Raw genomic sequence first — 15,947 nt, forward strand, 5'->3', positions numbered from 1 at the left:
TTTCGACATAATGGTACCATAGACTTAATCAAAACAGACTGGTTTATTGAAGTTTATATCAGGTTCTTTCTCTTTTTTACGATGTTCTGCAAATTTGCACTTATAATTGTAATTTTGGGCATTAAATGTAGGGGTGTGTTTACTTTTGAAAATCTCACATTTCTAGCCACATTTTCATTTGGATCAAATTAAATCTGTACCCTTACTCTATTCAGGAATGTTCTCCACCACGGAGAATCTAAACGATCCTCTGCTGTGCCCTACGTGAAGTATAAAACAACACTGTTCGCCGTAATTCATTTCCCCTGCGTTTGTGTCTGCCAACGGCTGATAGCTTCAGCTCAGGCCGAGTGCTAAGAATAGTCCTGCTTGCTTTTGGCGTCTGTATGTAATCCATTCAGGGCTGCCAGGGGACTAAGATGCTGCTTCTCACACCTATGGGATTCATAAGTGCTGGGAGGGTGGGTAGAACAGGGGTAATGTAGCGTTGTTTCGCGCCGAGGGACGGCTCCTTCTTCAATCTAAGACATGACTCGCAAGTAATATGGGCAGAGGAATGTGTAGCTCGTCGTGAGCGGTTCGGGTCACCGGGGAAAAGGATGTTGGGAGACTGTGGCACACTTGCATGCCTTTTTATGATGTGTAATCACAGAGGGTGTGTGAGTCCCAGTTGGTTTTCTCGGTGTTGTACCATTTCTTGAAGGCTGATTTGACATGCCATAGGGCTTAGCGGATTTGCAGTGTGCTGTCCGCAGCAAAGAAATACAGCATGGATAAAGACATATTTCACCCTGGTTCAATTTCAGAGAGGACAAATTTGTACAGTAAAGTCAGTGTTGGGGTAGTTACTAAAAAAAAAATAATTAGTTACTAATAGTAAATTGTAATGAGATTACTTTACTAGTTACTGCATATGAAAAGTAGCTTCACTACTTATTACTTTACTTTACTTTTTTTGGGGGCCCTGTAAAATCTGTTTTAATTTTTCCAAATTCCATTTTTCTATTAAATTTTTCTGGATTCCATTTTTTTATTTTTTTTTTTACTCCTTTTTAATGGTTAAATTTAATTGTATTAATCAAAAAGCATGTCTAATTAATTTAAATCATAACACTTATACATTTTCACAGCAATTTATTAAAAGTAAACAAAAAAATACACGTTTAGGGCCCTATGAAATGTTCTTTTTTCTTCAGCATATGTTTTATTTTTTTGCATGTGTAATTATTTAAATGTATAAAAACAACTTAATCTATTCATTTTTTCTTAAAATAGCCTTATGAAATGTTTTTTTCCCCATCAGAAATTCTGTTGTGTATTAAAATTTTTCTGGTTATCAAATGAAGTTATAAAATATTAATTTAGATTTTCTTTTAAATAATGAAAATTAAGAAAACTTTATTTGTTGGTAAAAAAAGGGGATTTACTATTAAAATTAAAACATGGGAGAAATGTTAAGCAGGAGATGCCTCAAAGCGCGAGAAATAAAGTTTTCCCAAGTAACCGCTATAAACAAAGGAGCACTGAGCTCACAAACGCTGTTTTATCAGGCATATAACATGCAAGTCTTTCTTCAGAAATACAGTGATATAAAAACACCTGTGTCTTGTTTTGATATTTAAACATATAAATTTAAGGAATTATTATTATTATTATTATTATTAAACATGCAGTGCGTGCTCGTGTTTATTCAACAAAGCCTTTTGGAAAAAACGTTTAGTTTTAAAATCGTGGCGAGTCTCCAAAAATAAATAAATGTATGGTAAACACATCCCACATCACAACCACCTGAGCCCAACTTCAGTCTACTCATCACCTTAACTTTAACTGCGTTGGTAGAAGGCACAGCAGCCAGACCGATATACACAACACAGACCGGAAGTTAATTTAGGGCCAGGCGAGGATGCCCAATGAAACCGTCTGTAAGATAACATTTCGGCACTTGACAAACAGAGAGCGACTCCTAGCACTTAAAGCATCCCATCCCAGTAGATGTTGGGAAACGCACATCAAACAATAACGAACGTAGAAAACACTCTTAAGCGCTAAGATCACTCGTTATCGGGAAACCCGGCCCAGAACTTTACACACATGCAAACACAGCATTTGTAACGCAGGAAAGCGTGTTCCTATAGTCTAGTAAAGTAGTGTAGTTACCAATATTATTAGAGTAATGTGTTACTTTACTTCGTTACCCAAAAAAGTAATATAGTTACTTTAATCCATTACTTTGTAACTCATTACCCCTAACACTGAGTAAAGTGATATAATCTATGCCCAGATGTACTGTAGTCAATAAAGCTATAGCTAAATAATAAAAAAAATCATTAATTAATTCATCAATCTATTAATTAATCAATTTATTTATTTATTAATACTATTACTACTTGCATTTCTTATTTGTTGCATATTTATTTAAATTATATTGAATACATTTCTTTCAAATGTATTTATTAGTTATGAATATTTAATTAATAATAACCTAGATTTAATAATGGTTTATTATTGAAAGTAATGTAAAATAATTTATGCGCATAACTTTTTGAGATAAAGGAAAAAGGGTTTATTCAGAAATGTCTGTTATAATGAAATGGTGACATTTAATTTCTTTCATTTTCCTTTGGATTTTAACCTGAAAACTTGATGTTGAAAAAAAAAAAAGTTTGTGCGAATGTTACTTGTTAAATTTAAATTAAAAATAGAGATTTAAGTGTTTTTCAGCTGTTCAGAAGCATGATTTTCTCTCTAGGTGGGAAGTTATGGTGGGCAGATGATGTTCTCGCTCAGCTGGGAACCATCAACAAGAGGGATGGAAAAAACCTAACGGTTCTTCGGAATAAGACCACAGGCATCGTCCACATCAAAGTGTATGACAAAGACAGTCAGAAAGGTAAAAAGAAACATATTCCGGAAAGTTTTGTCTAAAATAAAATCCAGACACAACAGCTTCTAAAGAGTGATTAACATCAAATGTTTTTTTCTTTTCTTTACAAAACACAAGTGATATCAAGAGTTTACACACCTTTTAATCAACGAGTTACCTTCATTGACTTCCTTGAATTTAATGAGTTTTTTTACTTATTATTTATTATGATATCAAATTATAATTATTAAATAACACATTAGAACTATAACAACATATAATTGTATTAATTGTATTATATATATATTATTGTTTTATTGTTTTATTTTAGTTGTGAAGAAAATATTTTTTTAATTTTGTTTCTTCATTTAATATTTATTTTTAGTTTATTTTTTTACAATAACAGTAATATATATATATATATATATATTATATATATAGTAATATATATATATATATAGTAATATATATATATATTATAAAACTGTAAATATATATATTTACAGTTTTAATTTAAAGTGTTAATTTCTATTACCTTAATTTTCAGACTCATTTCAAACTCATATTTCCATTAATGCCCCCAAATAATAAAATCCTTGTCATTTCTTCAAGGTGAGGTTGCAGATGACTCTGATAGTGGCTCTGTTTCATAACGGATATGTTTCTACAGCCACACGTTGTCAAAGCCCTTTCCTTCTTATGAATTATGGCGAGAGACATTCATATCACTGACAGGTCTATTAGCAGAGGAGTTCTTGATCCTCTAAACGCTCTATTAGGATAAAAAAAAAAAAAAAAACACTGGCAATTAGGGGCACTTTAAGGTACATCTTTTTGCTACCTTCTCAAATCTCATCATACCAATTAGCTTCCTCGTTTATCTCTCTGACACGGACCTCATGGGAGCGAAGGCCGTCTCATTACACCACTTCAAATGAGCTAACTGGGGTGATTCTGACGAAGTGTCCGAGGAACAAAGTCAAAGAGCCACCTTTTTTTTTCTCCCCTCAACTTCATTTCATTTCGTTTTTTAAGAATGTACACAAGCTAATCACCAAACTAGTTTGACAGATTAGCATTACATACACCTGTACGCATTCAAAAATTCTAACATTTTCTTTGTAGGTCGCAATCCTTGTGTACCGAACAATGGCGGTTGTTCCCAGCTTTGCCTTCCAACTTCTGAAACAACTCGGACGTGTTCTTGTACTACGGGCTACAACCTTCGCCCGGACCGCTTCACCTGTGAGGGTACGACCGTTAGTTGTGACCTCTGCATATGGACATAATTAACCTTCCGATCTCGGAGGCATTCATTGTTTCACAAAAGCACATTGACCTGTGGTTGTTTTTTCTTTGCTAGGTCTTCAGTCTTTCCTGATGTACTCCGTTAATGAGGGTATAAGAGGACTGTCTCTGGATCCCAGCGATAACTCTGAAGTTTTGATGCCTCTAACTGGCACTCTGTTCGCAGTGGGACTGGACTATCATGCCGGTAATTGCACTTTTTCTTTTATTATATTTGAAGAGAGAGAGAATAAAAAAAAAATTAAAAAAAAAAAAAAAAAAAAAAATATATATATATATATATATATATATATATATATATATATATATATATATATATATATATATATATATATATATTTATTTATTTATATATATATGAAAAAAAAAAAAAATATATATATATATATATATATATATAAATAATTTTATATTATGAATTAATATTGTTAGTTTACAATAAAATGATTTAATCAAAAATGATGTATTTCAGTTTTATCTTTAGTAATTATTTATAGTTTTTGATATGTATTTGTATTTCAGTTTGTTTTATTAATTGTACTGTTTTAGTTACCTGCCAAAGTAAAGTGTTTTATCTAAATGTTTCAGCTAATGTTTATTTTTTATTTTGACTTTTCTTCATTTGCATGCATTTTTAAATCATAAAGGAAACTCTATTTGAATCATTTATACTGACTTATGATATTATTTATACACTACAGTAATGTTAATTTGTTTTCTAAAATAACTTTTATTTTTGTTTTCAGTTTTAATAAAAAAAAATAAGTTTGTTGTAGTAATTTGGTTAGCTTTATTTTAACATTAATTTGTAATATTTTGGTTTTAGCTTTAATACGTTTTGTTTAGTCATATTTAATTCAATTAGTTTTAGTCATTAAAGGTGCCATCTGTAATGTTTGGCAAAAAAAATCAAGCCATACTCCACATTCCATATCAGATGGGGGCAGTATGCCTCAATAAAGTGAATTGGTCTACTCTAGAGTAACAAACGAGAAACGGCATAGTCTCTGTGCTCCGCCCCTACTTTCACAACAACACTACAGCCATAGCCGAAGCCTAACTGTGCTTTCACACCGCCGGCGTCTAGAGCGTCAAAAATCGCTCTTGCCGCTCTGCTCACGACGCTGCAGAAAGATTTGTGAGCGCTCAGACGCTCTAACGTAGATCGAATGCTTATTTGTATTTAAAGCGACCGCAAAGCAAACAAGCTTGTTGATCTTGTGTAGACTAACCACAAGGAGTTATAAGTTAACCTCATTAAATATTGTTGTGGACGAAATATTAGGATCCTTTCCTTAAAATGAACAATCTCAGACACCTTGGTCCACGTATCACTTTTAATTAATTTTTAATGTCCCTGTACACAAACAGGGACACATCATAGATTAATACAAACGCTAAACGGCAATAATCAACCTGTCCTTTATTCTGCTTGGGAACTAATGTGCCAACTCTCAAGCATTCACCGTGAGACACACGCAATTGACTCTTTTCACACGCTTTCACGCCACACATCAATTTTTTCACGCACAGAAAAAAAAAACGGAGCAAAGAGGACACGGAGACCAACAGACTAGACAGAGCAGGTTAGTTATGATATAATAATAGGGCTGTGCAAAAAATCAAATGCAATTTTCATGCACCTCTCATCAGTAAAGACGCTCCTGTAATTAGAAGTATATCTCCAGCATGTGCGTTCAGATCAGGGTTGCCAGGTTTTCACAACAAATCCTGCCCAGTTGCTTCTTAAAACTAGTCCAAAACTAGCCCAATCGCGTTTCCGGGAGGTTCCCCGATAAAAATTGCTTCCCGGGGTTAAAATATAAATTTTGGGGAAGGGTTTCCCTGGTAAAATTAGCATTTTAGGGGCTAAATATCACGTTATTGGTATTGGGATTGCTTCAAACCGCGGACATGAAAAACAACCGCAGACTTGGCAACACTGGTTCAGGTGTAGCGGCAGTTACTACACAGAGCCGTAGTCTACCGACAACTAACACAAAATCGCTTTCAAAATCGACAAAGAATCACCTTCGATTTTAACATCGATTTTGTGTAGATTGTCAGTGAATTACGGCTCTGTGTAGTAAATGCCAACCAGTCTTGCCAAGTCTGTGGTGGTTGTTTTTCATGTCCGCGGGTCACAGCGACCCCAATACAAATAACGTGATATTTAGCCCCTAAAATGCGAATTATACCAAGGCAACCCTGCTAAAAAACGTATATTTTTACCCCAGGAAGCAATTTTTATCGGGGAACCTCCCGGAAACGCGGGCAGGATTTGTTGTGAAAACCTGGCAACCCTGATCTGAACACACGTGCTGGAGATATACTTCTAATTACAGGAGCGTCTTTACTGATGAGATGTACATGAAAATCGCATTTGATTTTTTGCACAGCCCTATATAATAAAATGGGTAACGTTAAGTTATAGCTAGCTAATTATCAAACGCAGCTACGGTTAGCCATCGCTAACATTAGCACATTTATCGAACAGCCTTCGATACATTTCTATGTTATAACTTCCTGAAAACAAATACACAAACATATAAAACAAACTTCTAGCGAAATACTAACAACATCTAACTTACCAATCCAAAAGAAACATTGCAAGTTCGGAGTCGAACCTCATTTCTTTCAGGTCCATGAGTTGTCTCCAGCGATGGAAAGCAGTGCCGATGTTTACTCTGGTTCGGCTCCTTTTATTATCGGATTTGATTTGTGATTCTGAGCGCGGTTGTTTCCCTGTAGCGGGTGGTGGTCTCTTGCCAAGGGCTTGAGACATCCTTTCTCTCTCTTCCCTGAAATGAAATGAAGTACTGGGCTGTACTTTCCACATGATTGACATCAGGTTCAGGCCCGCCCACAAGCCATGCGAGTTATTTGTGTATTGCAGGTTGGCTGGTGGTTATGTTGCCCGCATACCGCCTCCCATGGCCGAAACTGGTATTACGACACCTATCGGGCCGGGGCTAGTAATGCTAATTAAGGTTGATATCTCTGCACCACTATAACTTGACATTTTTTTAATGACATCATCGCCCTTATTTCTTCTCATTCTTATGATGCGTGTAGGTCATGTTATGGATATTTTTACCTCAATTTTTGCATATGGCACATTTTTAATAGTTTTTAGTGTGTTAAAAGTATTACATAAAAATTGTGTGATGTGGGGAAAATATTAGATTTTGTTCTACTATCTTCAAATAGGTAGAAATTTTTGATTCTTCTTAAATGAGCTGTTATTGTTCTTTGAATTAGTTGTGTATTTAGAAACCAATGCGATTAGGCATCGCCATGCCAAGTTTACAACATATCACCCCTTGACATGAGGAAAACATTGATTTTCAAGGTTCCTGCCAGTGTTTGGGACAGATTCATATAGTGCAATAATTGGACAGCTGTCACCGCACTGAGACAGAAATGCCACTTTTCGCATCAGCGACAGCCAGTTCGTAGCTCTGCATTTGCATGATAAAGCAAATATTGGCATTGCAATGCATTTCTATATTTTTCATTGCGAGATGAGGTGAAGGGATGCGAAATGCGGTTATGACAGAAGGAAGATAATCGAAAGAGATTAGCTGGACAGATGAGCTGATGCCTCATAACGATGTGAATGGGCTTTCATTGGAGTTTTTGTCATTATAAAAGGGATATAATGTACATTTTTGAGTAGGCGAGGAGCTGGTGATGCATTAAGCTACGGATAATGTCATGCGGCCAAGTCAAAGCAATTTTTATGAAAAGCATTTTGAAAGGGACAGACCATGGGAGCCAGGACAATCACGTGTACTTTGAACCTTTTTAGCCTCTATTGTTTTGGAGAAAAGGTGGGTTTGAATGAGAGCAAAAGGGCAAAGACATTTTGGCCAGCAGAAATAGACTCATTTTTGTAGGTAGAGCTTGTCATGCAGCTCTAAAAAAATACTTTTTTGAAGGCCATGTTTATTCAAAATTGGCAGTTATTTGCTGCTGTGATGTAAATGGCAAATAAATAAATACATAATATTTCATTCTTTTAAGAGCATTTTATTTATAAATGTTAATAATTGAAATAATTGTTGCATCAGTTACTATAGTTAATTAAAACATGAAAAGCTGTTACTTTTCTAAAAAGTAATATAAACTGATAAAAGTAATATAAACAAAATATATAAATCTTAAACTAATTTTATTTCAGCAAATTGCCAAAGCAATTTGATTCATCAGGGCTATTAAAATGAACTAAAACTATAAAAAACAAAGTATATATATATATATATATATATATTAGTGCTGTCAAAATTAGCGCGTTAACGCATTCGATTAATTTGAAATATTTAATGAACAAAAAAACAATGACTGTAACAGTGCGTAAATCAGACCTTTCTGTAACGCTAACGTTAATAAGCTTAAACGAAAATAACGAAATAATTGTGTAGCGGAGTATTTTTTGTACACAGTGCCGCGAACTGTCAATCACTCCTGTACGCGTGCATCACTGTCCTCCTCGCAGCTGCAGCAACTTGCGCTCTCTCTCTTCATCAAGCTTTAAAACAAAAGTATTTTTTTAGAACTTAGAAAAAAGATGCTGCAGCCAATGAACAGCCAGCGGGGGCTGCAGGACGACTCAACCTCCGTAGACAGTTTTTAATGTTTATCAGACAATAAATACTCAAGATTTTGCTTTAGTATAACTCACAACGAGTTTCACACACCTTCTCCGGCCACGTTGAGTTGTTGACACTTAACAGTGGGAAAAGCGACACATGCGCTATTCACTTGTATAACTTAAGGGTGAATGGGTAATGTAGTTTCTGCTCTGGGTGGGATGAATTGGGAAGCTTGCATTGTGAAGGGCGCTCTGAAAATCGGCAGTGCAGGTAAAAGATTAAAACCTCTATTAAAACAGATGTCCAAATGAGCGTACCGGTATGCTAAAAGCACGTTCTGGGCGCACGGAGAGGTGGCGGTACGCTCAAGAGCTATATTTGGAAGTGGCGGTACTGAGTACCGGTGCTTACCGGCCCACTTAAAGCACTGGCAATGACTATACTTTGGAATTTTTTTGCAGTCCACTTAGAATTCAACATGGAAATCATTTTTGTTTTTTATTGGCATTGATTGTTTTGAAATTCAAATGGTACTTACATGCCTGTGTTTTTATTTCTGTAATAAATATGGCTTTCAAGCCAACAGTTAATTTGGAGGATATTGATGGTTTATTGCAGGTATGTTGTTTACATGAGAAAATCTGTGTTACAAGTTAAACAAAAATTCCAATAAACAATCATATTTTGAATATAAATAGTTTCTTTGTCTTGAGTTTACATTAATTATTTACATTTTACATTTACATATCCAAAAAGTTTCAGTCTTTTAATTGCGATTAATTAGTTAATTTTTTTTAATCGATTGACAGCACTAATATATGTATATATATATATATATATATATATATATATATATATATATATATATATAAAACAAAGAAATGTTCCTTGAAATAAATCTTATAAAACTGTGTGTGTGTGTGTGTATATATATAATTATAATTAAATTAATAAACTATTAATACAATATCAAAATACTATATGCATATAAAAACTCATATTAAAAATGTATCTCAGTGATACTATAATGGCACTGCTATACAATTCATTTAAAGATTGAAAAGAGTGAGTATTGGTGAGTTGACAGCAACAGTAATCACAAATTTGGACATTAGTACACATAATTAAGTGTACAATATTGATTTATACACGAATAAACTAAAATATAAGGGGTGATGACTAATATGGTACAGCTATCTTCTGCAATCCTAAATAAAGATACCTTTTGCCACTATTATAAGGTAGTTATGCAATTTAACAGCAGATGCTAACTAGTCTAGGCACACTTTATAATTATGGGTTATTTTCTGATTGCATATGTTAGGTAATGATACATTGTACTGGACGGACATGGGCTCCAACAAAATCTCTAGGTCCAGTCGAGATCAGACCTGGAGAGAGGACATTGTCACAAGTGGTCTTGGACGTGTTGAAGGACTTGCAGTGGATTGGCTTGCAGGTGTGAAGGGTTCTCTTCTTATAGCATTTCAGTGCATTTCCAAAATGATGTTGTCAGGCTTATTGTTTCTTTGTTGGTTCAGGGTCTTTGTTGCTTTGCATCCAAAGGTAATATTTACTGGACGGACCATGGCTTAAATCTCATTGAGGTCGCTCGATTGAATGGCATGTACCGCGCCGTGGTGATATCTGACGGTCTTGATCAACCCAGAGCCATTGCTGTGCACCCAATGAAAGGGTATGTATCTGCATTTTTTTTTTTTTATTGTAAAAATACCCTCTGGCTTATATTTTTTCTTCTTCTAATGCTAAGCTTCAGTTTCACCCAAGTGTGGCAACAGCGTTTAAATGAATGACCTATGATCATCTAGAGAGCAGTTAGCGTGTGCAATTAGCACCTCAAAGCTTGTTAACTGCAGAAGTACGTCCTCCTTAAAGGCCTTATAATTTCCATTGCATGTATTCTAATTTGAGAGGGCCATCATAATCTTGACCTCATGTTTGTAATGAGTTATCTCATTATCTACAGCTTTGTACTGTAAAAGTGGATTATAAACATTAAGCTGTTATGTTTTTCACTGGCATCCCCATTTTTTTTACTTCTACCCTTCAAATGCGAGAGACCATTTTTAATGATCCACTCACTCCCTGATGGAAATCAAATCATGTTCTACATTTTGTCTCATTTGCACTTGAATATGCAAAAAATGTACCTTTAAAGGTACAACAGTCAGCGGGACAGTACTCTTAAAGGGACGTCTTTGTACCTTATTTACCGTCAGTATTGGGAAGGTTACTTTGGAACGGTAATAGATTACAGATTACAAGTTACCCTATGTAAAATGTAATAATTAGTGTAACTATTTCAATTACTTTATTAAGCAATTTAACCAACATTTAAACCAGGCAGGGTTAATCGTGCAATAGTACTCAAGACTGAATATTGTCTGACCTTTATCATTAATGTTTTCATAAGTAACTGTAACATATTGCATTTACATTTATTTTGTAATTAAATTATGCAACGCTGTTACATGTTACTAGTTATTTCCCAATACCGTTTACCCTTAAACGGTACATAGTAGTAGCTTATTGGTATGTATTACTACTCTAAGGCACTAATATTTACCTTTTATGGCTCGTTTCCACAGAGCAGTACGGTTTGGTACAGTATAGTAAGGTACGCAATTGTTTCCGTTTCCAATGTCAGAAGTTGTTAATGGTACCAAAATAGCAAACCGTACCATACCACATTTTTTGGTACCCTTCCGTTGGGGTACCTGGCACAGCAAAGGGTACAAAAAGGATGGAGCTAAACTCACGGCAGAATGTGATAAAGCATTTTTCACTCATTCTGATTTGCTTTCCATGAGTGTTGGGCTTATTTACATCAGAGTGTGCAAACACAAAAAATATAACCGTTTATTTAATCATTTTTATATTTTCATACAGACAATAGCCGTTTCTCAATATGCGTTCTTGTCTGTTTTTGTGGACTTGTGAAACATCATTGCCCAAAAACCAGTGTAATTTTCTAAATATTACTGTTATCGTGCAATGAAATGTAGTTTTTTCAGGTGAGAATGTAATTCTTTAAAAGTAAAATCTGTGGATTATTTTGACTCTGATGTTTCTGTAGTTATTAAACATGAGATACAATTCGTTCTGGGTAGGCTATATTTAAAAGGCATTCATTGTCTCATGAATCTGTTATTTATTCCTCGTCATATAGTTTTAGCTGAACACAGAGTTGTGCTTTGTATATTTATTTTGAACTTTGCCGTAGTACAATGCTGACTTTGTAGCAAACGTTTGACTGAATTGTTTGCTTTTGTATTTATTTCCTATTACATAAGCCTCTTATACTTTGTACTTATAATTTTATAATGGCCATTATTGTTCATTAAAACTGACATTTAACAAAAGAAAAGCAGTGTTGTGCTTATCGTCGTTCACTTCTTTCCAGCACACACCACAACTATCAAGAAATGAACTATTGGCAGTGGAAACGCAAGCTGGATCTGATTCCATTTAGAAATAGACTGTTAATTGTAGAGGAGAGGAAAAACGCACCCTAATCAGAATTTCCCCATGAGGACCTGAACACAGCATTAGCCCAAACAAACTCCAACCCTGTTAGAATTGTAGATGTTTTCACTGAAACTGAAAATAAATCTTGAATTTCAAACTGTGCAAAGGTCAAAATTCCTCAGGATGATTACTTAACATCCTCTGCTTTGAATTCATGCAGGTTTCTCTTCTGGACGGAGTGGGGTCAGAGTCCTACCATCTCCAGGTCACGCCTCGATGGTTCAGAGCAATCCGTGCTTGTTAGCACCGGACTAGCAAAGCCCAATGGCATCTCCATAGACTACCAGGTCTGCTTTTCCTATAGGCTTACTCTGCAGGTTGCAGTCCATTTTGATTTCATGCCTTATCTTGCAGCTTTAGGGCAGCCAGATCATATATTCCTTCATTCTTAATACAACAGATGCATGCTGTTTGTCTTCCAACTGCATTGTAGGAAAATAAATTATACTGGTGTGACGCCCGTAACAGCAAGATTGAAAGAATCAACCTTGAGCGGGGTGAGCAGAGGGAGATTGTGTTCTCATCGAGTGGGGTGGATATGTTTTCCATAGCAGTCTTTGGGGCTTACCTCTTCTGGTCTGACAGGTAATTTGTTTTTCCATAAATGTTACAGTCTCAAATAATGGCCCAAGAAAGCAGATACTGTCCCATTTTCCCTACAAGGTCACAATGCCTAGTGCAAAAAGACACTTTCGATTATTTCAGAATCTTCCTGTGGTTCAATGTCATTCCAAGGATAGGTTACCTCACCTTCTGTTAGACCAGCTGTGTACTGTATTTTAATGAGTTCTTTGGTTTTAATTAGTCGAGGGCCATTGATTAGCAATTGTCTAATTTTTGGTTTTGTGCCCCCATAACGGTAGAGCCTACGCCAATGGATCCATCCGCCGTGCTTCCAAGAAAGATGCCGTGAATGTAGTGACCATCAGGAGCGGCTTGGGTGCCAGTCTGAAAGATGTGAAGGTCTTTAACCAGGATCGGGAGAAAGGTTGAGGTTTCACTTAATGGCAGTTTTCCTGTTCTTTGAACATTGCACCAATGCACACAAGTACAAGTTTATCCCAGATAAAGCAGGGGTGTCCAATTCAGCTTCTGCAAGAACACCTTTTCACAGTTTGGCTCCAACCTGCTCCAACACGCATACGTTTCTAGTATCCTTGAAGAAAGTTAAAAGAAAGGTTGCCCTCCAGGGCCAGGATTGGATTTTCCTGCTGATAAAGAACACTTGGTGATGGACCACACCATATGAAAAAAGAGATCAATTAGACTTGCTGACATAGCAGTAAATGTCTGAGAGAGATCTTTTTTTTTAGCTTTACAGGAAGGGAATAGTTCACCCAGACATTGGACCCTTTCAAATTACACTTGGATTTTGTTTGCATGCTGAAACTATTGTCTCAAAGCCATGAATCGGTGATATCATTTGTTTAGACCACATGTGTCAAAGGGCCAATGTGCTGCAAAGTTTAGCTCCAGCCAGCTCCAAAACACCTGCCTGAAGGTTTCTAGTAATCCTGAAGCACATGATTAGCTGCTTACTCATGTTAAATTGAGATTGGAGCTAAATTCTGCAGGACAGTGACTTTCTAGGAATGGAGTTTGACATCCTACTTTGTTGGGAGTCTGATCTCTGATATTCTTTTTTTTACCAACCCAGGTACAAACGCTTGCAGCAGAGTAAACGGAGGATGCCAGCAACTTTGTTTTTACTTGGGGAATAACCGGAAAACTTGTGCTTGCGCCCACGGATATCTTGCTCAGGATGGACTTAGGTGCAATAGGTACGAGGGTTACCTGCTGTACTCCGAGAGGACCGTTTTGAGGAGTATTCATCTATCGGATGAGAATAACCTCAACTCGCCGATAAGGGTGTACGAGAACCCAGATTATTTTAAAAACGTAATAGCTTTGGCCTTTGATCATCGTCAGAAAATGCACGGAACCAATCGGATTTTCTTTAGCGATGTTCATTATGGGAATATACAAGTAATCAATGACGACTGGACAGGACGACGCGTCATTGCTGAGAGTAAGTAAATGCATCTAATTACTTTCTTTTGCCTATATTGTTAGTCACGCTTTTTTGACGGAAATATTAGTTTATTTGTTATTTTGTCAGTTTTTTTTCAGAAACCTTTCATGAATTCATGCTCAAGTCTGTTATGTTTCCTTGGACGTTTTGTGTCTTCAAAAGCCCATACTGAATGAAGTAAAGATGAAATGACAATGTCTGGTGAAACTAAAATGTTGATACCTCCTGAATAATGCTGATGAATGATTTCTACAGAGCTTTTTTGTCTTCCTTAATGTTAATAGCGTCTTGTCTGTGAGGAACATATGAATGAATTGGAAATTGGTTGTATGGATTGGCCAAAACTTTTAGATCATTTTCCAGAACGTTCAGCCTGATATTGTCTGTCCGAGGTGCTTTCGTAACACATTTATTTGCTTTATTTGCAATGCAGCTCATATTTGTAGCAGCATCACGGCCAATTAACTGTGGTAAAGTGTAAATAAATTATCCATACAGGGTACAGCCAATTACTCTGATAAAGCGGCAGCCCAGTAGCCGGCATTGAAATTCATACCTCTTGTGATTTATCAGGCCCTAACCTTGTCAACATTAACACACGTCTCATTTAATCAGTATGCCATTAACCTGCAGAGCTGTCAGTTCGCAGCTGGCGTGCTGAACGATAGCTTGCCTGAGAGGAATTGTGATATTTGTCAAACGAGGCCGTGGCAGGCGCTGGGATTGTTATACCTGACCCTAGACGCTAAGCTTTATCCTTTGTCATATATTTATGCTGATATATTGCAGGCATGTATCTTGGCGTTGGTGCTGATAAACAGCTTGTCTGTTTACTCTTGTTTGAGGGCTGATAGAGGCGAGGGCATGACTGGTAGCTCTTTAGTTGAAGTGACTTTTTTAGCTGATTTGTGATTATTCGTTTTTAAATGTGGAGTTTAAAGTGAACTTAGTCTGACTTTTTTTTTTTTTTTTTTATGGAAATGTTTGATCTGGCTTTTTTTGACAGGGTGGTTCAAATCTGACATTGCAGCTTCTCCAAATTAAAGTCAGTTCAAGACGAGACAGTTGCTCGGCTCGATCACTTTTACTCAGACCTCTATAGTTTTCACCAGTGCTGGTGATTTTAAAAGACTGTCACGCTGTTAACAGCGCTTCCAAATCTTTTTTTTTATTTTATTGACAACAGCTCAACCTGTTCAATCAGTGTGAACTTTCACAGACAGAGGAATCATACCTAATCTTTCTCGCTCTTCATAAAAACGACTGTCAAAACTGTCACGCGAGCACCCTGTCTGCCTCTTCCTGTGCTTGCAACAGAGCCTCTGGGTTATTTTACACTAAATTGCAGTGTGTTTGTTTTTGAAAGAATTTGATTACTTTTTTTAAAAAAAAGAAAAAAGTACAATACCTAAAGTACAAGTACCTAAAAAAGAATTATACATATTTTGGTCACACTTTATTTTAGGGTCCAATTCACACTATTAAGTAACCATTAACTATAACTTTTGCCTCAATTAACTCTTTATTTGATGCTTACTTATAGTTTATAAGGTAGTTGTTAAGTTTAGGGAATTGGGTACGATTATGGATGTCATGCATT

General features: G+C 35.9%; 1 protein-coding gene across 1 annotated transcript in view; it reads left to right on the forward strand.

Annotated features, from left to right (window-relative positions):
• LOC113040170 (low-density lipoprotein receptor-related protein 1B-like) overlaps window positions 1-15,947 on the forward strand; it is a 246,167-nt gene that overhangs the window by 127,480 nt on the left and 102,740 nt on the right. Inside the window, exons 33-41 of the mRNA XM_026198463.1 lie at window positions 2,750-2,890; window positions 3,989-4,114; window positions 4,227-4,358; window positions 10,091-10,225; window positions 10,333-10,462; window positions 12,476-12,602; window positions 12,749-12,900; window positions 13,179-13,303; window positions 13,973-14,344. Of these exons, the coding sequence (XP_026054248.1) occupies window positions 2,750-2,890; window positions 3,989-4,114; window positions 4,227-4,358; window positions 10,091-10,225; window positions 10,333-10,462; window positions 12,476-12,602; window positions 12,749-12,900; window positions 13,179-13,303; window positions 13,973-14,344 (1,440 nt within the window). The remainder of the gene's footprint in view (window positions 1-2,749; window positions 2,891-3,988; window positions 4,115-4,226; window positions 4,359-10,090; window positions 10,226-10,332; window positions 10,463-12,475; window positions 12,603-12,748; window positions 12,901-13,178; window positions 13,304-13,972; window positions 14,345-15,947) is intronic.

Source organism: Carassius auratus, chromosome 22 (genome assembly GCF_003368295.1).
Source record: "Carassius auratus strain Wakin chromosome 22, ASM336829v1, whole genome shotgun sequence".
In the NCBI taxonomy this organism is placed as follows: domain Eukaryota; kingdom Metazoa; phylum Chordata; class Actinopteri; order Cypriniformes; family Cyprinidae; genus Carassius; species Carassius auratus.